Below are 26,100 nucleotides of genomic sequence, written 5' to 3' on the forward strand. Positions count from 1 at the left end.
TTTATTCTTTTTTTTTTTATTATTATTACAACTTGCATTGTGTTACTATTTACTGTGCCTAAATATACAAATATATATTTGGTTTATTGTTCCTGGGTCCATGATGATGATACAATTTGGAGGTTCCAGGTTTTTTAATTCTACTACCACCAGTTTTTAATGTTTTTTTTATTCCCAAGTTCTCACTGTCACATTTTACAGTAGACCAAATTATTAAAAAATATTAGAAAGTTTGGCACTAAAGAGGAAAGAGGAGGAACTATTGGAAATAAAGAGCTGGGAATGGTGAGAAGGATTGTTGAAATTTTACAACTGGAAATGAGGGATATTCGAGATCTAAGCAGAATGTAAAGTAGAACTTCAGAAGTTCAAACTTGCAGCAAATGTTTTTATGGTGAACAGGTTGACATAAGTCTTTTTATAGTTTTTACATGAAATATCTTTTAACGTTGTTACTGTTCTTAAAACATATTTCAATTGTTCATTACTTCTCATATAGTTTTTTATTTCCTTTCCTCACTGGGCTATTTTTCACCGTTGGAACCCTTGGGCAAGCACACTGCTTTACCAACTAGGGTTGTAGCTTAGCTAGTACTAATAATCATCATTTCCTCCTACGGTTATTGATGCAAAGAGCCTCAATAAGAATAAAATAATGATAATAATGTAATGTAGAATGGAATGGAGGCCTGCCTGAGATATTACGGCCATGTAATGAGAAGAGAGATGGAAATGATCAAAAAAGCTAAGAACATGCCAGTGTTGGGGAGGAGAAGTGTGGAGCATCAGCAGATCAGATGGATGAATGTGGTGAGGTGGGACTGGGGAGAAGATGAAAGGAACAAAAGTAGTTAGATGGAAAAAGTCGACACAAGCGCCCTCACAAGGGTAGCCGTGACAGTAACTTAATGTATATACATAACTCTTTAGACCAATTAGCCTTTAGATATATTAGAAATATAAAATCATTATGTAACAAATTTTAAAAAAGATTTTAAGCATTATCTAGGAGGTACCATAGATTTATCTATGAAATTTGGGCTACATTCATAGCCTGGGGTCTGGGAGGGCCTTCAGTGCCCAAGTTAAACTGAAATAAAACTCAGCAGGTGAACTATGAAGGAAAAGTTAAGAAGTTGAATAGCAGAGCAGATATAAGGAAGAGGAACCCAGAGGTCAAAACATGGATCCATTTAGAAGATAAAGGGATGCTGCATTCACTCGTTTGAGATTGCCTGGGTCTCTATGGCTGCAGCTGTTAGACTATAAGTTATAGCCCACAAGAGTAGTTTGGTTCTTGTCTGCAAGAGGTACTCTTGTCTGATGTCTGATGTGGTCATTGCTTTGCAGGAGGTACTCAGCCAAAGACTACATTATCATTTGGCAGTCTATTTAGGAAGTCCTTGGCAAGCTAAGGCCAGTTAAGAAAGAAAAAAAATTACTTGACCTCAAGTACTATTTTTCTTTTCTTAAATTGCCTGTTTATATATTACATGCCATAAGCAGCAACCCCTATGCAATGTAGGAGGTATACTAACCGCAATAGTCCTGTAGTTAAAACTCACCTTACAAGTTCCCTCTGTGGTAGCAATGGACGACCTTCGAGTTGCAACTCACCAACCAATGAGGCCAATAGCAGGAAAGGACCCACACCACCTATTCGCAACCTCAGAGCCCCGGGGCAATTATCCTACCTGGACAACAGCTACCTGACAACTCCTCAAGGTGTGAATGATCTGTCTCCATCGTCACTACGGCATTGTTATTCCGACAACTCCTACAGGTGTTAACAATCTAACCAACTCATAACTGGCAGTGTTTTCCAAGGTATATTACAAACAAAAATCGTTAATTACATTACTGTATTCACACAGCACGCCCACCTGATCTTAAGATCAACACGCATCATACATACATACATACACACAAACAGCACAAGACTTAATCAGAAACATGATCAGCCATCCATACAGGTGGTTTTCTATTCCTCTGTGGCCGCTGATTTTCTCCCGTTTCTCTTTGAACACTTACTTGTGGTTCCACTGGTTCTTCAGAGACTGAATCATCACTTGACATTTCGCCTGAGCCATCAGATAGGGAAGCTGGAACTATAACTGGTCGCACATCCAACACATGTCTTGGCATTCCATCAACGGAAATGTTGTTTGAAGAGTTCACATGAGTGACAATCCCTTTACGCCATTGAGTAGTACAATGGGCGTTTGGGGGCTTCACCCACACTTCCTCTCCCATCTTGATTAAAAGGGGCTTGTGTTGGCTGGTATCTGTTCCATTGGGGACTACTGAAGGATACCTCCACTCATATCTGTACAGTATACCGAAAGTTGTGGAACAGACGATTCAACTTGTCCAGATCTTGGTGTGCTGTTGTACCAAAATACTGCTTCTATAGGACTAATTCCTCCTCTCTCTGCAATAGCCTTGATGGTCCTATGATGTCTTTCAACTATTCCATTTCCTCCTGGTCGATAAGCAGCCCGAAACACCCTAACAGTGTTCCAATGAGACAACATATCTCCTAAACACTGCGACCTAAATGCTGTACTATTATCCAGTAATAGTTCGTCAACTGGCCCTCTTTCCAAAAAGATGCTATTCAACTCACCAGATATTTCTTGAGCATCTTCTCTCTTTACCTGCCTCCATATTGCAAAACGACCTGGACCACAATCCACCACTGATAAATAGGGTACCTGTCTGTAATGAGTAACATCAATAGCTAGGCGCTGCCAGTTTCTTTCAACACTTAATTCGCCTCCTTTGTGCATCACAGGCGCAGGATCAATGGACTAACAACGATCACAACACTGAACTACCTTCTTCACACATTCTCTGGAAACTTGAGGATCCATCTTTTTAGCTAAATATAGTGTTCTGTCAATTCCCATATGGTGTTTATTATGCAACTCTGTTATATCAACTACAGCACCTGCACAGAGTTGTGCATCTTCAACTTCACTGCTCACCAACCAATTCTTCTTGACTCTTGTCAAAATATCAGCTTCATTCTTCTCTGAAGGCACCATCTGAACAACGATACTCAAACCAAACTCAGTAATCAATTCCTTCAATGTACCCAAGCGTCTTTTGATTATCATCTCAGCAGCTCCTTTTGTGTGGACACGCTTCTCAGCACAGACTATAAATTTCAACCATGCCCCCACGGTTGCAGAGTCAGTCCTCACCTCTATCGACTCTAAACCCCATCTAATGGCTAAATTTACTCCTTTCAAAACAGCTTCTAGTTCGGCAACATTGATGTGGTTGAAATCGTCCTTTTTTCTAAGCCAAGCAGCATCCTCAGCAATCTTGCCATTTATCTCCAAAACTACACCCATAGCAATTTTGCTGGCATCACACCACACAACACCATGCTTTACACTCTGGACACACCAGTTTCCTCTCACAGGATCATCCAACTTTACTCTCAATTACTTCTTTAACCATCATCATGGACTGTTCACCAACAGGATCCTCCCAACGTGCTCCTGAGGCTCTTCTCTTAATGTAGCTACATGCAATTCTTAACCATCCAGCAATGGGATAATGACCCACTAATGTACCACAAACTGAAAACAATTCCCTCCTTGTAAGCATATCTGCAACTTTAGGCACCTTATTACCTCTCTGGAACATCAACTCTCCTCCAACTCTTTGCAGTTGCAATCCTAAAGCAGCACCTCCATTGAGTGACTCAGGGAGCTTTGTTATCAACCCAAAGGTATTCAAATGTCTAATCACCTCATCAGCAGAAGCTATCGATTCATTCACAAGAATGTCATCTATATATGAACTGGTTGCTCTCTATTTTTTTCATCCTTACTTAATATAGTCTTTAGTCCCATCCATCCATATACCAAGGCACTTCCCCCAATTTTGGGGGGTAGCCGACATCAACAAGAAACAAAACAAAAAAGGGGACCTCTACTCTCTACGTTCCTCCAGCCTAACCAGGGACTCAGCCGAGTTCAGCTGGTACTGCTAGGGTGACACAGCCCAACCTACCACATTTTCCACCACAGATGAAGCTTCATACTGCTGAGTCCCCTACTGCTGCTACCTCCGCGGTCATCTAAGGCACCGGAGGAAGCAGCAGGGCCTACCGAAACTGCGTCACAATCGCTCGCCATTCATTCCTATTTCTAGCACGCTCTCTTGCCTCTCTCACATCTATCCTCCTATCACCCAGAGCTTTCTTCACACCATCCATCCACCCAAACCTTGGCCTTTAGTATCCTAGACATAATCTGTGGTGCAGAGTTCAACCCGAATCCCAATCTTGTAAGGCAAAAAGTCTGTCTCTTATAGTTCACCAGTTGATATGGCCACAATTTTTCGTCAACGCTCAACTGTAAGTAGGCCGACTTCAAATCCACAACAGACACATTCTCACCTGTCTGTCGTCATTTCCGCAGTGTCTCACTGCATACATCAGTCACATCATCACCAGTGTGACACTTGACATTCACATTAAGTTCCCGAAAATCAAGCACTGGTCTCACCTTGTTCTTTGTTGGCTGTTCCACTGCCATTAGAGGAATGATACCAACGTCAACCTTTTCTTTCCATGGAACTAAAATACCTTTGGCAATCCACCTGTCCACTTCCTTCTCAAACTCTTCCTTCTTCCAACCATCAAGCTTTTTATCATAATAGCTTACTTTATTCTTCAGTGTCACAGTTTCATTATTTTCCCAAAACCACCTGACTGTCCATTTCTGTCCATCAAACCTAGCATGAAAGTCTGGATCTTCAATTACAACTGTTGAACTATTTTTATCCCTCTCACCACAAAGTCTACGCTTAATTTCTTGACCAACTGAAGCAACACCAAAAGCACCAAAACATACCTTTCCTTGGGTCACTGTGACACCTCCCAATTGGTCAATAACATCAACTCCTAACACCACATCAACGCCATTAACCAGTTGATTCGACACTACAGCCCTCACTGTCACACATTTACCGTTCACACCCAGCTCCACACAATCTGCAACTTTACACTTAATATGACTCCCATCAAAAGCACTGATGTACACTTCTCCTTTACAGCGAGGCACAAATTTAGAGTGTACCACAGATGTAGAGCAGCCAGTATCTACAAGACCCTTTGCAGTCAAATTACCAATCCAAACATCAATTAGAGGCAATGTATCAAGGTGCACCTTTTTATCATCAAAAGGGCGGCTACAGGCGCAGTAGTCACCCCTTGCTCGTTTTCCGCAACCTGTTCCTGACAACGACTGGCCATATGACCAATTTTATTACACCTAAAACACCTCACCTGTGTCTCTTTACAGTCTTTTATCATATGAGGGCCACCACATCGGAAACACTGACCCCTAAACTGGAAAGGCCTACCCGTATTCTCATGTTTTGCACTAACTCCTTCTCCACAAATTTTTATGGCATTTTTTTGCAAGGACGTACCGGTACGTCCATGGGGGTAAAGGGATGGCTTTTGTGAAACGTACCAGTACGTCCTTTGGGGGTAAAAGGGTTAACAAACGTTAGTTTTACAACATTTTCTAAACCAACCTTATCAAACTTAGCTAAACCCGCCAGCCTCCTAATCTCATTAGCATACACATCAACTGGTTCTCCCGTCCACTTCAATTGAACAAGTTTTCCAAAAGCAGAGAACGGATCATCAGAAAAGGCTACTTTCAATTTTTCTTGGATTTTTGCCGCACATTCTTGGTCTTCATCACCCATCTCCATAGAAAGTGCTAGGGCATCACCTTCCAGATACAAAGGAATAAAACTGGCTAAGTCAACTATTTTCTGTAGCTTAGCCACTAAGGTCACCTTCTTCAACCATGACACAATGTCTCCTTCGCCGGTGAATGGCTTAACCCTTTTACCCCCAAAGGACGTACTGGTACGTTTCACAAAAGCCATCCCTTTACCCCCATGGACGTACCGGTACGTCCTTGCAAAAAAATGCTATAAAAATTTGTTTTTCATATTTTTTGATAATGTTTTGAGAAAATTCAGGCATTTTCCAAGAGAATGAGACCAACCTGACCTCTCTATGACAAAAATTAAGGTTGTTAGAGCAATTTAAAAAAAATATACTGCAAAATGAGCTGGGAAAAAAATAACCCCCGGGGGTTAAGGGTTGGAAATTTCCAGATACCCCGGGGGTAAAAGGGTTAATCATGTCCATTGTAATCTTAGATGCCATACTTTCTTGGAATAGGCCAAAGATATAGCTTGTAGTTAAAACTCACCTTACAAGTTCCCTCTGTGGTAGCATGGACGACCTTCGAGTTGCAACTCACCAACCAATGAGGCCAACAGCAGGAAAGGACCCACACCACCTATTCGCAACCTCAGAGCCCCGGGGCAATTACCCTACCTGGACAACAGCTACCTGACAACTCCTCAAGGTGTGAACGATCTGTCTCCCTCATCACTACACTGTTTTTCCGACAATTCCTACGGGTGTAAACAATCTAACCAACTCATAACTGTGGCATCGTTTTCCAAGGTATATTACAAACAAAAATCGTTAATTACATTAATCACACAACAAGTCCCTTACAGCACCTTCAACAATGATGTGTTTTCCCTTGATGGCAGTAGACTCTGATGAAGATATTGCATCACTAAATTCTTATAATAAGTTAGTTAAATAAAAGGACCGTAAATATTAATCTGTAGTGTGGCTTGGCCCCGCAACTGGGCCCCCTTCATCATCGGATTCCATCTTTTCGGGGATATCCGAAAAGAAATCGCAGCGGTTCCGTCGTTTTGAGGATTCAAGGTTGAATCCCTTGTCGTGTTTCTTGTGGCCCTGAAAAAACAACGGCATGAAATGCTTACAAATTCAACTCAACACGTAACTGTTAATGATTCCCTAACGTCAAGTTTCAAATGTAGTGCTGTGAAATATAAAATTAACAAAACAACAATATTTATAGCATGGAAGGAATTATCAAAATTTTGAAACAAGTCTTAATAAAATATTAACTCATGGCTGCCAAACTAAAAAGCACTGTATTAGAAACCCACCATAATTCTATAAACCAAGTTCTTTATATTCCCAAATGTTAAACTATTAAAACTTCAAAAGTTCAAAGTGGGAGCAAATGTTTTTATGTTGACCAGGCTGACATGAGTCTTTTTATAGTTTATATATAACATATGTTTTTGACGTTGTTAATGGTTTCTACATGACATATCTGTTTTGACATTGTTACTGTTTTTAGAATGATTTACTGTTAATTTGTTCTCATCATCGATTTATTTCCTTATTTCCTTTCCTCACTGGGCTATTTTTCCCTATTGGAGCCCTTGGGCTTTTAGCCTCTTGCTATTCCAACTAGAGTTGTAGCTTGGCAAGTAATAATAATAATAATAATAATAATAATAATGTAAAAAAGCATCCAGCATTGCAAGCATATTCCAATCCTAAAGCCACAATCCTCCAATAATTTTTATATGACATACTGCTGCTGCCTCCGATGCCTTAGATGACCGCGGAGGTAGCAGCAGTAGGGGATTCAGCATTATGAAGCTTCATCTGTGGTGGATAATGTGGGAGGGTGGGCTGTGGCACCCTAGCAGTACCAGCTGAACTCGGTTGAGTCCCTTGTTAGGCTGGGAGGAACGTAGAGAGTAGAGGTCCCCTTTTTGTTTTTGTTTCTTTGTTGATGTCGGCTACCCCCCAAAATTAGGGGAAGTGCCTTAGTATATGTATGTATGTATGTATATTGTACAGTACTAGAGAAACATATATATATATATATATATATATATATATATATATATATATATATATATATATATATATTTGACCAAGGAAAAATGCTGGCTGATAGCTATAGTTTGCACAAAGACATGACAACAAAGGTACACCATCACTTAGGACGGGGAAGCATCTACAATCAAAGTAAAGGTTACTGGTTACTTTGAACCACAAGATGCCAGTTATTATTATTATTACTAGCTAGGCTATAACCCTAGTTGGAAAAGCAAGATGCTATAAGCCAAAAGGACTCCAACAGGGAAAAATAGCCCGGCGAATAAAGGAAATAAATAAACAAACAACCTGAGAAATAATGAACAATTGAAATAAAATATTTTTAAAACAGTAATAACATTTAAAAAGATATTTCATATACAAACTATAAAAAAAAACTTAAGTCAGCCTGTTCAAAATAAAAAGATTTGCTGCAAGTTTGAACGTTTGAAGTTCTCCCGAAAATGTATGCAAGAGCCCTAGTAACCTTCCTATGAAAATGAAAAATATGAAAAGGCAAGAGAAGACTGTTCTATGACAGAATTTCAGCTTGATTTTACTAGTTCCATTGCTATGTTTATAGTACAAGTGTGGCGAGAAGACACTACAGTAATAATGTAAGTGAACATTCAGATTACTAAAACGTAAGACTGGCATTCAGACTTTATAATACACAGTTGGTAAAAGAATCAATGAAGAACACTTCCTAATAATAAATGGAGAGCTAGAGAACCTACTTATAGGGTTGGCAATGAGGTTTGAGAAAGGATGAATTGATTTTTTTTATTAAATCACGTCACCCAGAGGGATACCACTTACAAGTGGCGCACACTGCACGATAATAGAGATTCTCTGAAACATCTCTTCTCAGGATTAGATTGGATTTATGAATTTAGTTTATATAGTCGAGTGTTGGGGCTTGTGAGACCCTTTGTTACCCAAATGCAACTGGGGAAAAACCCTTCAGTTATTATTATCATTTCTAGCAAAGCTACAACCACATTTGGAAAAGCAGAATGCTTGCAAGCCCAAGGCCTTCAACAGGGAAAATAACAAGAAAGAAAGGAAATAAGGAAATAAACTATATAAGAGAAGTAATGAATAAGAAATATTTTCTTAAAATCAGTAGCAACGTTAAAATATATCTGTCATTTATAAACTCTGAAGAAAAACTTGTAAATCTCTTCATCATAAAAATCTTCGCTGTAAGTTTGAACTTCTGAAGTTCACAGAATCACCAGCCAGATTAGAAAGTTCATTCCACAATCTGGTAATACCTGGAATGAAATTTCTAGAATACTGTGTAGTGTTAAGCCTTTTGATGAACAAATAGAATTACTATGAGATAAAAGTTTGAAGAGTTGGAAGACCCAGGCCTACTTGGCTGAGGGTTATGAAACGTGAAGTAGGAGATGATGAAAGGAGAAGTATTGATTAAAAGCTCAAGATAGAGATGACTGACAAAATCCAACCGAGGCCCTTTGCGTTAATAGGGAGGAAGATATACATCCATATTTTCAGATAGATAGCCAGATTTCAGTAGGAAAAATATCTATATTCCAGGATGAAACAACATTAGATTTCAGGATGATAAATAGCCAAACCTCAAGATGTTATGTAGCCAAATTTTAAAACAATATCACAAATTTTTAAGTAATATGTTATTTTTATAATAAAATAAATTTTTTAATATACTTACCCGGTGATTATATAAGCTGCAACTCTGTTGCTCGACAGAAAACTCTACGTTAAAAATCCGCCAGCGATCGCAATGCAGGTAGGGGGTGTACTTCAACAGCGCCATCTGTCGTGCAGGTACTCAGTACTCAATGTAAACACAGAACTCAATTTTCTCCTCGGTCCACTGGGTCTCTATTGGGGAGGAAGGGAGGGTCCTTTAATATATAATCACCGGGTAAGTATATTCAAAAATTTATTTTATTATAAAAATAACATTTTTCAATATTAAACTTAGCCGGTGATTATATAAGCTGATTCACACCCAGGGGGGTGGGTAGAGACCAGCAAATAATTGTTTACATTATTATGAGCTAAGGATTTTTTATTTCATTTTAGCAGTTATTCAAAATAACAAACAAAATAAATAAGTACCTGGTAAGGAAGTCGACTTGAACAATTACTCTGCCTTTTTAAGTACGTCTTCCTTACGGAGCCTCGCGATCCTCTTAGGATGCTGAGCGACCCCTAGGAGCTGAAGTATCAAGGGTTGCAACCCATACAACAGGACCTCATCAAAACCTCTAATCTAGGCGCTTCTCAAGAAATGACTTTGACCACCCGCCAAATCAAGTAGGATGCGAAAGGCTTCTTAGCCTTGCGGACAACCCAAAAACAATAATAAAACATTTCAAGAGAAAGATTAAAAAGGTTATGGAATTAGGGAATTGTAGTGGTTGAGCCCTCACCCACTACTACACTCGTTGCTACGAATGGTCCCAGAGAGTAGCAGTTCTCGTAAAGAGACTGGACATTCTTAAGATAAAAAAGACGCGAACACTGACTTGCTTTTTCAATAGGTTGCGTCGATTATACTTTGCAGAGATCTATTTTGTTTAAAGGTCACGGAAGTTGCGACAGCTCTAACTTCGTGTGTCTTTACCTTCAACAAAGCTTGGTCTTCCTCATTCAGATGGGAATGAGCTTCTCGTATTAACAGTCTGATAAAATAGGATAAAGCATTCTTTGACTAGGCAAAGATGGTTTCTTAACTGAACACCATAAAGCTTCAGACGGGCCTCGTAAAGGTTTAGTTCGTTTTAAATAGAACTTAAGAGCTCTTACAGGGCATAAGACTCTTTCTAGTTCATTTCCAACCATACGATAAGTTTGGAATATCGAACGATATTGGCCAAGGCCGAGAAGGCAGCTCGTTTTTGGCTAGAAAACCAAGTTGTAGAACATGTAGCCGTTTCGGATGAGAATCCGATGTTCTTGCTGAAGGCATGAATCTCACTGACTCTTTTAGCTGTGGCTAAGCATACCAGGAAAAGTGTCTTTAAGGTGAGATCTTTCAGGGAGGCTGATTGTAGCGGTTCGAACCTGTCTGACATAAGGAATCTTAGTACCACGTCTAAATTCCAACCAGGTGTAACCAAACGACGCTCCTTCGTGGTCTCAAAAGACTTAAGGAGGTCCTGTAGATCTTTATTGTTGGAAAGATCTAAGCCTCTGTGACGGAAGACTGATGCCAACATGCTTCTGTAACCCTTGATAGAGGGAGCTGAAAGAGATCGTTCTTTCCTCAGATATAAGAGGAAGTCAGCTATTTGAGTTACAGAGGTACTGGTCAAGGATACGGATACTGACTTGCACCAGTTTCGGAAGATTTCCCACTTCGATTGGTAGAATCTAAGGGTGGATGTTCTCCTTGCTCTAGCAATCACTCTGGCTGCCTCCTCCGAAAAGCCTCTAGCTCTCGAGAGTCTTTCGATAGTCTGAAGGCAGTCAGACGAAGAGCGTGGAGGCCTTGGTGTACCTTCTTTACGCGTGGCTGACTTAGAAGGTCCACCCTTAGGGGAAGTGTTCTGGGAACGTCTACTAGCCATCGAAGTACCTCGGTGAACCATTCTCTCGCGGGCCAGAGGGAAGCAACTAGCGTCAACCTTGTCCCTTCGTGAGAGGCGAACTTCTGCAGTACCTTGTTGACAATCTTGAACGGAGGGAATGCATATAGATCTAGATGTGACCAATCTAGGAGAAAGGCCTCTATATGAACTGCTGCTGGGTCCGGGATTGGTGAGCAAAATATTGGGAGCCTCTTGGTCATCGATGTTGCGAAGAGATCTATGGTTGGCTGGCCCCAGGTGGCCCAAAGTCTCTTGCATACATCCTTGTGGAGGGTCCATTCTGTTGGAATTATTTGTCCCTTCCGACTGAGACAATCTGCCATGACATTCAAGTTGCCTTGGATGAACCTCGTTACTAGTGATATGTCTAGACCTTTTGACCAGGTGAGGAGGTCCCTTGCGATCTCGTACAACGTCAGAAAGTAGGTCCCTCCTTGCTTGGAGATGTACGCCAAAGCCGTGGTGTTGTCCAAGTTCACCTCCATCCCTTTGCCTTGAAGGAGAGACCTGAAGCTTTTCCAGGCCAGACGTACTGCCAGTAGCTCCTTGCAGTTGAAATGCATTGTCCTTTGAATCGAGTTCCATAATCCCGAGCATTCCCGACCGTCTAATGTCGCACCCCAGCCTACGTCCGATGCGTCCGAGAAGAGAACGTGGTTGGGAGTCTGAACAGTCAGGGGAAGACCCTCTCTTAGGTTGATATAGTCCTTTCACCAAGTCAGACAAGACTTTATCTTTCCGGAAACCGGGATCGAGACCGCTTCTAGCGTCTTGTCCTTTTTCCAGTGAAAAGCTAGATGGAATAGAAGAGGACGGAGGTGTAGTCTTCCTAGTGACACAAATTGATCCACGGATGACAGTGTCCCTACCAGACTCATCCACAGCCTGACTGAGCAGCGTTCCTTCTTCAGCATCTTCTGGATGGATAGCAGGGCTGGGGGCTGATCGTCTTGTTCAGCAACGTCCTCATCAGAGGGTTCCTCATCCGAAACTGATGAGGAAACGGCAACGGAGTGGGCAACGTCTGACTCGCTGAATCCGGTCGCACTGGTGGATGCGTGACGGAGCCGGACGCAATATCATGGAACTGCTGCACAGTCTGTGAACTGTCAACAACCATGGGTGAGCGAGGAAGTACAGTGTCAACCCGAAACTGTCTAGACCGTCTGGGTTGTGCAGTCAACACCCTACCGGGTTGCTGAGGTTGACGCACTGCGTCACAACAAGTCACCTCTGCTGGTTGTTGAACGTCCTGAACGTCAACAACCACCTCCGAGCGTCGCTTAACGTCAACGTGCGGCTGGCAACCCACACTGGGTCGCATCGGTGGAGGAACCACCTCAACTGGCAGACGCGAGTAGGTTACCTCAGCGTCAACAGGGCGCACAACCGACCGGTTGGAAGGTTGTTGGCCAGAAGGAGGAACCACCTCAACTGGCAGACGTGAGTAGGTTACCTCAGCGTCAACAGGGCGCACAACCGACCGGTTGGAAGGTTGTTGGCCAGAAGGTTCTTCTCCGCATTTAAGTCCTCTATCAAGGACGCAAGCTTGGACTGCATGTCTTGCAGCAAAGCCCATTTAGGGTCTACGGGAGCAGGTGTGGCAACAGACGGGGTTAGCGACTGAGGCGGAACCGTTTACCATCCCTGAAAGCCTTGTTATGTGTGACATAATAGTACAGCAAAACTTCAAAGGCTCGACAAAAGCTAGTTGACCTGTAAACAACTTGGAGCGTCTCCTGGCTAGGCGCCAGGGCGAGTCTACCAGAATTGAGAAGTCTATCTGGGCAGAGGCATGAACTCCCAAGCCGAGAACTTCTCTCGTGTCATATCAGACTCTCGCTCTATAAGCCAGTTTAAAAGAAGGGAAATCAAAGGCTGTATCCCTAAAACTCCTCCTGGTGCAAAAACCAGTCGCCTAGCCAACGTAACGCTCTCTAGGAGAGCGAGAGAGCACTAGCTTAAAAACAACGGCTTCGAAGTAGCTAGGCCTAGTGTAAGTTCTGACGTTAAGGCGAACGAGGAGCAGCAGTTACAAGATCCGGACGAAGATCCTTAAAAAAAAATCATCATGATTTAATTAAAGTCCATAGGAGGCTAAGCAGCTTAAGGCTCCTCTCCATCTGACAGAGTCCTCAAGGGAATATCAGTAGGAGGGAGAACAGCAACTTCCTCATGTACAGAAACCTTGTCCGATAAAAGCTAGGTTACCTCAGAGAGTCTCTCACTGGTGCATAAGTAGCAGACCAGAAGGCAACGTCATGTAACTGCTTGACAGTCTGTGAACTGTCAACAACTGAACTGTCAACCACAACAGGTGTGTGAGGACTTACAGTGTCCACTCGAGACTGCTTTGACTGTCTAGACTGACCAGTCAAAACAACTCTAGAATGCGGAGGTTGACGCACCGCGTCAAAACAAAACAACTTAGACTGTTGTTGTACCTCGCGAACGTCAACGGAAGGTTCCGTGCGTCGCTGAACGTCAACATGCGGCTGGCAGGGTACACTGGATTGCATGGGTGGCGGGACTCTCTTGGAGTGCGGCAGAAGGTCGCCTCAGCGTCCACAGGACGCACAACCGTGGTTGGTTGTAGGCTAGAGGTTGGTGCAGTGTCAACCTTCTCCGCACGAAAGTCCTGCATCAACGACGTTAACTGAGACTGCATGGTCTGCAGCAAAGACCACTTAGGGTCTACAGGAGCAGGTGCGGCAACAGACGGTGTGACTGCCTGATGAGGTACCGCTTTGCCTCTCTTAGGAGGTGAGCAGTCGTCGGAAGACTGCAGCGAGTCCGAACTGACCCAGTGGCTACAACTGGGCCGTTGGACTTGCGCGGAAAGGACCGACTTGCGCTTAATAAGCCGCGAGACCTTGGTCCATGGTTTCTTACGAGAAACCTCTTCCGCAGACGAGGAATAAATGGGCTCTCTCGTCTTAGAGTGGGTGGGGCGATCTTGGGTAGATACGCCCGAAACCACAGAGGGAAAAAGTCTGTTCGTTGATCAAGGCCTCTCGAACCCATAAGTCGTTCGACATTACTTCTCCCCAGGGCTTGGGAGCTTGCAAGAGGTCCCGGACTAGGTGAACGACAGGCACGAACAGACGAACCCTCGGACGCAACACTGTAACACTTTGCGCATATCACTTTATCGATTTTCTGTTTTGCACTTATTTCACTGAAATCGAAACTTTTACTGATTTCTACCTGAAACACGCAATTCTACCCTTCATTAAAGGTAGTAATTGCGAAATCAGTCGTAAAATGCAGCTCATTAATACTAGCAAAAAAACAGAAAACATATATTAAGATAAAAAATTCAGTGGCTGGGAAAGAGACTAAACGCTAGTTCATATAAACTACGTTTTCAATCTCTCACCGCACATAGCCTGGGGACAAGAATAAAAACCTAGAAACGTTTTACCTTTCTCCCCGTACAGAGACTAGGGACGAGAGTAACACGAGAACAACGTTACCCGCTTGAACGGAACGTTTTCTCTCCTCTCTCTCCCTCCGTCTCTATCTCTTTCTCTCTTGATTTCGCACCTAAGAGAAGAGAAGAGCCCAATTATATATCGTCAAAAAAAACATGTTATTTGACTAAAGGAAAAAACTGAAAGGTTTTCCAAATAAAAAGTTCCTTTAATTTTGAATTTAAAACATTTAAGCTAAGAAAGAATGAACAAAACGTCAGAATCGATTTACTCTTACTGCAAAGTGAAACCGTGATACACTCTCTATCGTAACGATAGAGCGCATGTTGAACGTCCTGAACGTCAACAACTGCGTAGTCTAAACGTTAGTTCATCTTTGAAAACAGTACGAAGACTATCAAAGAAATTCTTTCATAAAACATTACATTTAAAAAGTTTTAAATTCTTTAAAGGCTAAATACGATATAACGGGCTCAACGTTGATTAACTTCAGTTCCAAGTTAGGACCGCCTACTATCAGGAAAGGTCGCATATAAACAAAACATAAAAATTTATTTTTATATGTTTATAATAAATGGAAAGTTAATCGAAGAGGCCTAATAAAGGCGGAGAGATATAAAATATATAGATCTATAACGTGTTAAGCAAAATTACTAAAAACCTAAACACACTTCCGTCTAATGGAAGGGTCGGCCATTTAAAAGTGAAAGAGAGTCCATACTCTCTTTGTCACCATAATTAAATCTATCCAAAACGAGTTCAAGTTTTGAGATGAAGATAAAACACCTGCATAGCGAAAGCTCAAAACTAGAATAGTGTACTTCACCAAATAGTTGTGAAAACAAATCCAGTTAGTAACAGCGAATTAGTAGGTCTTGCCGGTAGCCCGACAGAGAGAAAATTGAGTTCTGTGTTTACATTGAGTACTGAGTACCTGCACGACAGATGGCGCTGTTGAAGTACACCCCCTACCTGCATTGCGATCGCTGGCGGATTTTTAATGTAGAGTTTTCTGTCGAGCAACAGAGTTGCAGCTTATATAATCACCGGCTAAGTTTAATATTGAAAATTGTATTTTTCCTAACATACTTACCGAGAACTACTTTCTTAGGAGGTACCTGGAATCTCCTCTCAACCGACCAGAGTTTTGTGTAGTTTACTCTACTTCCGTTTTCTGTGAGGACTACCCCAGGCGGAAGGATACGTGCCCTGAGGCTAGTCCCGAGCCAGGTCGCGTGTTAGGTTGGGTCTCAGTCCTCAATAAGTTCCTGGATGATGAAAATATCTAAGGGTCAGTAAGGCACTCGGGGAAGGAAGGGAGGGCCATTACCCGAAAGTAGTTCTCAGTAAGTATGTTAGGGAAAATACAAATTACTTAAAAATTTGTGATATGTTCCAACACGGAGACTTACCTCAAACTACTTTCTTAGGAGACTTACACTTTAGGAGGTGGGAGTGTCTTCCTGAACTCTAGACCCAACTAATCCGGGCGACAAGGAACCTAGGTAGGAAACTAGGTTCTAAGATATCCGGAAAACGAAACGTAGGGAAAAACTACACGAAGAGCTCATGTTAGTGTCTAAGTACTTGCCCTTAAAAATTCCACGATGCTGAGTCCTGTGACGAAGTTGTAAAGTCGTGTCCTGTGCAGGTTGTATCTGGGTCTATCTCCGAGGGTTGTGAAAGGAAAAGGGACAAGGGTGAAAGGAAACGAACCTGCGTCTCTTGGTTTTGCTACCCACGATTGTATCTGGGGCTTCACTGTTAAATCGCTTGGAGCGCAGAGATGACTGTCCCAATAGAGAACCCGTCTAGAGATTTCCTCGAGCAATCCTTGAGGTAATGAGTTGTGAAGGTCGACTGGTTCGACCAGGTGCCTGCTCTAAGGATCTGGGCCACCACCATGTTCTTTTCAAAAGCCAGAGAGGTACTTAGACCCCTAATGTCATGGGGCCTGGGATTACTTGTCAGGGGAAGGCCCGCTTTGCTATAGGCCCTGAAAATCACCTGTCTTAGCCAATAGGAGATGGTATTCTTAGATACCTGCTTTTTCGCTGTACCCGTGGAGACAAAAAGGTTTTTGATATCAGGGCGGAGATTAGCCGTCCTCTCAAGGTATTTCCTCACGGCTCTGACGGGGCACAACTTCAAATCTTCTGGATTCCCTGTCCGAGGAATCGCTGGCATTGAGAAACCTTCGAACTTAGGATCCCAGACTGCTGGATTCTGTGTTTTTGCTACAAAAGAAGGGACGAACTTGAAGGAGACCTCACGCCACTCCTTCGTATGAGAGACTTCGTAGGACAACACATGGATTTCCCCTACTCTCTTAGCTGAGGCCAAGGCCAACAAGAAGACCGTCTTGAGAGTGAGATCCCTGTCCACCATGTCCTTCAAGGGTTTGAACGGTGGCTCACTTAGCATTTTCAGTACTCTTGCCACGTCCCACTGCGGTACCCTGGAGGCTTGCGGAGGGCATGCTTGTTCGAAGCTCCTGATGAGCATAGATATGCCTAGAGGAGCCCAGATCAATGCCCTTCAGAAGGAAAACTTGGCCCAAGGCTGCACGGACTCCCTTGATGGCTGGTATTGACATGCCCACCCCGTATCTGAGGTGTGCGAGGAAATCCGCAATATCCGGAACCGAGGCTTTTAGAGGCTTGATGCTCTTTGAGGAACACCATTTCGTGAAAGTGGCCCATTTTGCCTGGTAGACCGCTGCCAAAGACCGCCTCAGATAGCGTGACATCTTCACAGCCGTTCTTGCCGAATATCCTTCGTTCCTCAGGAGAAGCTCGATAGTCTCCAAGCGTGAAGGCAAAGAGACCAAGGATTGTCATGGAACCTTTGGAAGTGTGGCTGCCGTAGAAGGTCTGGTCTGTCGGGCAGAGGCCACGGGGGAAGACACGCTAGATCTCTTAGATCCGCGAACCACTCTCTCTCCGGCCACCAGGGCGCTACCAAAGTCATCCTTAAGTTGTGAGCTGTCCTTACTCTGTTGAGCACTTGCCTGATCAATGCGAAGGGAGGAAAAGCGTACACGTCGAGATTGTCCCATTTGTGTTGAAAGGCGTCCACCAATGCCGCCTTTGGGTCTGGGACAGGAGAACAAAATACGGGGAGTTGTGCTTTCAGTCTGGTTGCAAAGAGATCCATCAACGGCGAACCCCATTTCCTAATGATGAGCCTGGCTACTTCTGGGTGAAGAGACCACTCTATACCCACTACCTGGCCCATCCTGCTGAGCCCGTCGGCTAGGACATTCTTTTTGCCTGGAATGAACCTTGCTGAAATCACTATTTGTTCTGACTCGGCCCAATCCAGGATCTCCAACGCGAGATCGCACAACTCCTTCGAATTGAGACCTCCGAGTTTCTTTATGTACGCTACTACAGTGGCGTTGTCGCACATCAACGCCACTGTGTTTCCCCTTAGAAGATCTACGAACTGTAGGCACGCTTCTCGGACTGCCTTCATCTCTAGGACGTTGATGTGCTGTGCTTTCTCTTCTTCCGTCCAAGAGCCTCTTGCTCACTTGCCGAGGAGGTGTGCCCCCCACCCCTCCTTGGAGGCGTCCGTGAAGAGAAGCATCTCAGGGGGCTCGGTTGCGAAGGGCATCCCCTCGAGGGTATTCGCTCGATCCTGCCACCACTCCAGGGATTGTTTTGCCTCCGGAAGAATGGGAATTAACTTGTGGGGGGAGTCTAACTGGCTCCAGAGCCCCTTCAGGTTCCACTGGATGCTCCTGAGTCTGAGCCTCTCTTGGGGGACCAGTTTCTCTAATGATACTAGGTGACCTATCAACCTCTGCCAGTCCTTGGCTCTCCTGGGCTGTCCCGAAAGGAAGGGCCGAAGGATCTGGTCCAGGTTATTCAACCTCTCCCCCGACGGAAAGGCTTTCACTAGGCGGGAGTCCAGCACTATCCCCGAGTAAGTCATCCTGGTGGAGGGAGACAGATGCGATTTCTCCAGGTTGATAGTGATACCCAGAACTTTGCAGAATTGTATTAGTTTCACGCCTTGATCCTTCAAAACGACCTCTGAGGAGGAAAGAAGCAACCAGTCGTCCAGGTAGCGAATGAGGCGAATACCCCGCTCGTGAGCCCACACGGAGACTGTCGTGAAGATCCTCGTGAATACCTGGGGCGCTGTTGACAATCCGAAGCAGAGGGTCTTGAACTGCAGGATCTGGGTACCCCACTTCACCCAGAGAAACTTCCTGCTTGAGGGGTGGATAGGGATTTGAAAACACGCGTCCTTGAGGTCTATGGACATCATGAAGTCCCCTTCCCTCAGGGACTGCAGGACCGACTTTGGGGTGTCCATCTTGAAGTCGGTCTTGCACACAAACTTGTTGAGGGCTGACAGATCTATCACCGGTCTCCAACCCCCGTCGCTTTCTCCACCAGAAAGAGTCGACTGTAGAAGCCTGGGCCCGGATGTAGGAGTGTTTCCATCGCACCTTTTTCCAACATCGCGGATACTTCCTCCTGTAAGGTTGCCCTCTTCAAAGGGTCCTTGGGTGCTAGCCACTCCGCCCGGCTGGCTGGAATCAGAGGAGGCAGTTCTGCTAGGAATGGTAGTCTGTAACCCTCCTTCAACACCGTTACTGTCCAGGGTTCCGCACCGTGGTCTTTCCATGCTTGCCAAAAATGTCTGAGGCATCCCCCAACCTGAGGCTTGGGCAGGAGTAGGGGGCCTCTCACCCTATCTCCTTCTGGAGGAACGACCTGAACGCCCTCTCCTGGAAGCCGAGTAGGACGTTCTAAACGAGGCAGGTGCTGTCGGAGCTCCTCTACGGGGGGGCTGCGGTGGTTGAGCCCAAGAGGTAGATGGGGCGTCTCTCCTCGTCTGGCTAGGAGAGGCTCGAGAAGTAGAGGGTCCATCCGACGTTGGCCTTCTGTAAGCGGGTCTCCTCATGGTGTGAGGTCTGGGCCCACTCACTTCCTTCCTCTTCATGACTTTCTCCATGATTTCCTCAATTTGTTTCAAGGGAAAAAGCGAGTCACCCCACACGGGCAGGCTCCTCAAAGCCCTCGCTTCTCTGTCAGGGATTTTCCGGAATAGCTTGGTCAGGACCGTATCCCTTCTCCTAAGGATCCAGTTGGCCGATAGGGCAAGAGACTGGAATGTCAAGAACTTTAGTGTCCTTCCCCCGGAGATGATGAGTTCTTACAGGAGGGCTTGATTCGCTGGGTCTGTCAAGTTGTAGGTGGCCTGAATACCCACCAGAGTTGATGCCCACCAGTCCAACCAGGAGGCAACGTTGACCAGGTCTTTGGACATCTCCTCCATCATCGTCGCTTCTGAAAACGAATCGGTGCTGACGAGGCTCTGTCCTCCGGGCCACCCTGACCTAACACTTCAAGGGAGGCCTCCATCTTGCAGGCTCCCGGTCGCTGCCCCTCCGGCACATAAAATTTGCTCTGGGACCTTAGACCCTGGAGTAATTTTGAGGCACTCTGGGATTTGGGGGCTTCGGCATTGCCGGCCATAACCTTGTCCACATGCGTACGTCCCAGAACCACGTCCCTGGCCACAGGTAGCGCTAAGAAGGGTTTCTGCTGTAAGGGGGCCTCCATTAGACGATTGAGGCTGGAACGCCAGGCATCTTCGTCGGCGGGAACAGGCTCCTCGATCCTGTGATGCCTCCGTATGAGGCCTATAACCCTCCGATAGGCTGAATTCTCGGTTGGAGAACCCTCCACGTCGCCGACCGCACCCTCCGTCTGAAGCTGAGGCATTGTCCCGACGGGCACCTCCGTCTGTCGCTGAGGTTCTGACTCGACGGGCACCTCCGTGTGGCGGTAAGGGGCTGTGCCGACGGGCACCTCCGCACTAGGTCTCGGTCCTGGGACGGGCACCACCGTGTCGGCGAGGGCTTCCGTCCTTAACATGTCCTTCGACAAAGAGGGTGAGGCTTCCGTGGGCTTGCCCGACGGAGGAAGCCGTCCCTGCGTATTCACGGGTCGAGTCAATTTTGCTGACTCGACGAGGCTGCCCTTCCGAAAAAGCGACTCCCTCCGCTGTGCGGGTTGAGTCAATTGTTTCGCGGCCTTACGCCTGTCTGAAGAGGTCCTTTTGTTCTGGTCCTTCCGAGGGTCAAACCTGTGGCTGGCAGAGGGCCTCCTTGGAGAACCGTCTCTGGACCGCCAACTCGCAGAGCTCGGGATAGCAGCGAAGTCCGCGAGCTTCCTGCGGGGGACGAGGACCCTTTCTTCTTTGGGAGACCTACTCCTCCTGTATTTCTTCCTCGGGGACCTGGAACGCCTTCTACCATATCTCGACCTCGAACGGGAACGTCTGCTCCTGGATCTATCCCTCCTCCGCGCTTCTCCCTCCGAAGAGAACATTGAACCTGCCGCTGAAGCCCCCACCGACTCTGCATAACACGACCGAGGGGCAGGCGCATGGGGAATGGAGGTCTTCGTGATTTGCTGGGTTCCGGAGGTCGAAGGTTGTAGAAACATGTCAGGAACCGCCAAAAGAGGAGCTGGGGGAGAGTTCGGTCGCACCACGTTGGGGAACCAGGAACCAAGGCCTTCTTCCATCCTCAACGGGGACCTACCTGGAGTCTTCGGGGGTCCCCATCCGAAGGAATCCGCTACCGGCAAGTCCATCTTATCTTGGGTGCCATCAGCTGCAGAGGTACCTGAAACGTAGGCCCATGAAGCGGGCGAAGAGACAGGGACATTTTTACCCCACATGGGGTCATCAGATGAGACGTGCCCCCCAAGCACAAGGGTAGAGTCTCCAAGACCCCCACTAAAAGCACATTCAGGGCCCCCACTTGCCTGCGAAGAGTCCCAATATCTCGAAGACTAGACTCCTGGGGAAGAGCAATCGGCTTCTTCCCCGCAACGGACTTACCTCGTCCCCTACTCTGGGTAGGGGAAGATGGAACAGAAACATTGTCAGACTTCCCTCCTGGTGACGTCAAGGGCGAAGAGGTGCTCGCCTTACTGGGGGATCGCTTAGCGGACTTCTTCTTTTTCGTACTAAAACATACCCACTGGATCTCACTCCACGACACACTCCGGGCACGTGTCCGACGGCGAACATACTCTATCCCTACACGAAGAGCAAAGGGAATGCGGGTCAACCTCCGGCTTGGACAAAAACACTCCACACGACTTCCAGGCTCTAGGCCCAGGACAACGGCGGGACTGCTCCATAATGCAAAACACAACACCGTAAGACACAGGAACGCAGGGAAAGGATAAGGAATACACTTGGGAAAGCACAAGGGAATCAAGCGAACACGCGAGAACACAAGGGAAAGTACAGGGATACCACGTGGGACGCACGAGTCGGGGACACAAAGGGTCGCACTGAGAATGGAGAGCGTCGGGATGGTATCACGACGCGGCCAGAGAGAACTTACTGAGGACCGAGACCCAACCTAACACGCGACCTGGCTCGGGACTAGCCTCAGGGCACGTATCCTTCCGCCTGGGGTAGTCCTCACAGAAAACGGAAGTAGGGTAAACTACACAAAACTCTGGTCGGTTGAGAGGAGATTCCAGGTACCTCCTAAGAAAGTAGTTCGAGGTAAGTCTCCGTGTTGGAACAAAACTAATTTCAGAGGATAAACTGAAGATTTTTGGATGATAAATAGCAATATTTTAGGATGATAGTTTGCCATACTTAAAACAGACAGATATCTGAAACTATGATGATTACTTAAAAAATTATAGTTACCGTCAATGTACCATCCACTTCGGCATCATAGAAGTAACTTATGTTCCAATGTCATCCATGGCACAGGAAGCCAAAAAGATGACGTCATGGGAGACCGATATCTTCTCTCTTGTGCTGCCCAACAATGCCAACAAATCTATGAGCGTAGAGGTGCACAGCTCTGAGGGCAGAAAAAGAAAATAAGTGTACAATTAAAAGTCATCTTATGTCCTAAGAATTTACTCCAATGAAAATTAAACTTATAAACATAATCTTAACAAAACAACCTGTATTTCCATACATTCATAGACATAAAATAAAGAGGTTTCATAATACCAACTTTTTTTCTTATAAGATAAGCTACCACATCTTAAAGTTGCAAGATGAGTTAGAGTGCTCTTAACCATCTGCTTAAAGTCTAAATACAATGGATTGAAAAATTTTATCGGTGCCAATTTGTATGAAATATTTTGGACCCCACTACGAAAGTCACAGAAATATAAGTGTCTGACATCCCAAATTTTGGTAGGCCTAATGTCGAGGGGTGCCCATAAAACGACTACTGCTAATATCCCCTTACTAACATATAGTATATGGTAGTGTTTCAACAATGACTTCGAGTACTGACTGTGATGTTTCCATCACACCAGACAGACATATGCACCTGTTATCCGACATTAACTTTTAGTTTCAGTATACAGTAACTACATTCGGTCCTTCCGAAGCACCCACAGCCAGGCATACTAACCCTTCCCTCCCACGACACCTGCACTTAAATGAATTCTTTCAGTACAAATCAAATCCCTTAGCACCAATACTTTTACGATCCAGTGTACCTATATAAGCTAATTGGTTCCTACAGGGAAAAATACCCCAGTGGTGAAAGAAAATTAAGAAATAAATGAAACTACTGCTTTTCCAACTAGGGATATAGTTTAGCTTGTAATAATAATAATAATAACAATAATAAAATATATATTCACAATAATATTTGAGGTAGAAAATATGCTCAAGCAGTACCTAGTGGGTCATCTACGCCATTCAGTGACAGTTAGCATTCTGTAGGAACTAGCATTGACTAAAAGCGGAGTGAATCACAGATGTAGATTATGGTAAGCTTTGGAGAACATAATATGATCTAGTCTCTTTCAACTTTCTTGGAGTCCAAAATGTTTTTAAGACTTCGGTCCAACATGTTTTTAAGACTAAGAGTCTAATTCAATTTTTGATTAACCCTTCACTAAAATTAGGTGAAGACAGTTCAGTGAGAATAGATTGTTGTCCAGCAAGAGACGTACAGCCTCGTTAGTGCCATTAGTGTCTGCAACCTTACCATCCTTGTGACCTAAGGTTGGGGGGTTTGGGGGAGCCTATAGGTTTATCTGCTGAGTCATCAGCAGCCACTGCCTGGCCCTCCCTGGTCCTAGCTTGGGTGGAGAGGAGGCTTGGGCGCTGATCGTATAATATATGGTCAGTCTCTAGGGTATTGTCCTGATTGCTAGGGCAATGTCACTGTCCCTTGCCTCTGCCATTCATGGGCGACCTTTAAACCTTTAAACTGATGTAGTGTCCCTACTGTGTTCTGGGAGCTGAGGGTCTATAATCCCTTGCTATCCAAAAAGGCTTAGACATTCCTTGTTAAACTTTAATCACAGAAGTGCACAAGGAATTAGATCCAAAAATCAATGCTTGAGAGTGAATGTAAATATTAGGAGTGTAGCAGGTACTGATTTTCTTTTAAAGACATTTTTCTTTGGAAAGATTCTAGCAGCATAAAGACGTATTAAATAAGTATATACAAGACATTAACTTAAAACCAATCTACACAACAGTAATTTATGTTTAATTACTTTAGTAAACAACCTGGAACTCTGTATTTCTAACCATAGTTTGAATGGTTTATCAAAATATTCTAGACAAGTAACCTAAGCCTTACTTGTGCTCAAAATTATCCTTCCCTTTCCTTCAATTGAGTCCCACCACCTACAGTGTGTGGTAGTCAACAATATGAACATCAGTGGAGATTCATGGAAATAATCGGAATTTTAACCCATTTACCCCCAGGCTCTTTGGAAATTTCCAACCCTTAACCCCCAAGGGGTTATTTTTTCCCCAGCACATTTTGCAGTATATTTTTTTTAAATTGCTCTAACAGCCTTAATTTTTGTCATAAAGAGGTCAGGTTGGTCTCATTCTCTTGGAAAATGCCTGAATTTTCTCAAAAAATTATCAAAAATATGAAAAAAAATATTTTTATAGCATTTTTTTGCAAGGACGTATCGGTACGTCATGGAGGTAAAGGGATGGCTTTTGTGAAACGTACCAGTACATCCTTTGGGGGTAAAAGGGTTAATAGTGACATTTTTTATTTCCACAGTCAACTGAAGTTCAAATACATGTCCCTCCTCTCCACCACTGACTCATAGTATCAAGAAAAGGGTTAAAGAGAACTTCAAAACTGAAGAAAAGATTAACAGCCTGGGGTTTTCAAGAAACTGGAAAATTTTTAAATTCTATTATTAATATCTAATAACCCAATGTTTTTTTACACTGACGGCCTCATTTTGCTGGCTTATGGATTCAGCAACAATACACTTTAATACCAACTTACTTGTAGTATAAGTTACACTGCAGAGGTACAGAGAAACACATTGAAATAAATACCGTACGCATTCGACACGTCAATTACTGACGATCGTACGTACACCGGAAAAGAACTCAAACTGCAGATCATTACCTGATGTTTCCATCTTTGCATCGCGTTACCAACATCCGGTCGCCGATTGGAACGAGGCAGTTAATCTGTCCGGGATGGCCGGCATACCGATCGATGTGAAAACGGAAGTCTCCCCACTTGAAGATGAACATGACCCCTTGGCCGGATCCCACCACAAGGCGGGAATCGTCGCGAACGAGGGTCATGGCAGTTAGCTCGCTTTCGTACATTTCTGACTGAAAAGAAAAATTTTTATGAATACATACAAACATACATACATATACCAAGACACTTCCCCCAATTTTGGAGGGTAGCCCACATCAAACAAATGGAAAAAGGGGACCTTTCCTCTCTTACGTTCCTCCCAGCCTGACAAGCTCCATAAGTGGTGGATAAAAATGAATTTATGAATAAAAGTAATTTATATTGACAACACACATGACAAATAATTATTTCAAGTGATGATCGATACAGAAGGTACTCAACTTACAAAACATTCGTCATACAAACACAAGATAAGATAAAGAAATGCTGAAAAAAAACAGTATATCATTTAACCCTTTTACCCCCAGGCTATTTGGAAATTTCCAACCCTTAACCCCCAGGGATAATCTTTTTTCAAGCACATTTTGCGGTATATTTCTTTTAAATTGCTCTAACAGCCTTAATTTTCTTCATAGAGAGGTCAGGTTGGTCTCATTCTCTTGGAAAATGCCTGAAGTTTCTCAAAAAATTATCAATAATTTGCACAAAAAAAATTAAATGCCAGTTTTTTGCAAGGACGTACCGGTACGTCCATGGGGGTAAAGGGATGAGTTTTGTGAAACGTACCAGTACGTCCTTTGGGGGTAAAAGGGTTAATACAGTAAGAAAACAATCATTTGTAATAACCTGATATCTATTTCATTTGAAACC

The 26,100-nt window shown here is 44.3% G+C and overlaps 3 protein-coding genes and 1 pseudogene across 3 annotated transcripts in view; all 4 read right to left on the reverse strand.

The window, feature by feature from the left end:
* Positions 1-2,253, reverse strand: part of LOC137636002 (uncharacterized) — a 72,780-nt pseudogene extending 70,527 nt beyond the window's left edge.
* A 47-nt stretch (positions 2,254-2,300) lies between these two features.
* Positions 2,301-2,789, reverse strand: LOC137636003 (uncharacterized). The gene has a single exon (XM_068368452.1). It carries the CDS (start codon positions 2,787-2,789, stop codon positions 2,301-2,303), a length of 489 nt encoding a protein of 162 aa, XP_068224553.1.
* Positions 2,790-3,432: 643 nt separating this feature from the next.
* Positions 3,433-5,922, reverse strand: LOC137636004 (uncharacterized). Its single transcript, XM_068368453.1, has 3 exons — positions 5,496-5,922; positions 4,445-5,248; positions 3,433-3,776 (listed from the first exon to the last, which is right to left on the reverse strand). The coding sequence occupies exons 1-3, from the start codon at positions 5,920-5,922 to the stop codon at positions 3,433-3,435; spliced, it is 1,575 nt and encodes a 524-aa protein (XP_068224554.1).
* Positions 5,923-6,528: 606 nt separating this feature from the next.
* The window catches only part of LOC137636007 (uncharacterized), a 58,753-nt gene continuing 39,181 nt past the window's right edge, over positions 6,529-26,100 (reverse strand). Inside the window, exons 5-6 of the mRNA XM_068368455.1 lie at positions 25,207-25,421; positions 6,529-6,820 (exon numbers count right to left, since the gene is read on the reverse strand). Coding sequence (XP_068224556.1) covers positions 6,655-6,820; positions 25,207-25,421 — 381 coding nt within the window. The 3' untranslated portion in view covers positions 6,529-6,654. The remainder of the gene's footprint in view (positions 6,821-25,206; positions 25,422-26,100) is intronic.

This window comes from Palaemon carinicauda, unplaced genomic scaffold (assembly GCF_036898095.1).
Source record: "Palaemon carinicauda isolate YSFRI2023 unplaced genomic scaffold, ASM3689809v2 scaffold21, whole genome shotgun sequence".
Classification (NCBI taxonomy): domain Eukaryota; kingdom Metazoa; phylum Arthropoda; class Malacostraca; order Decapoda; family Palaemonidae; genus Palaemon; species Palaemon carinicauda.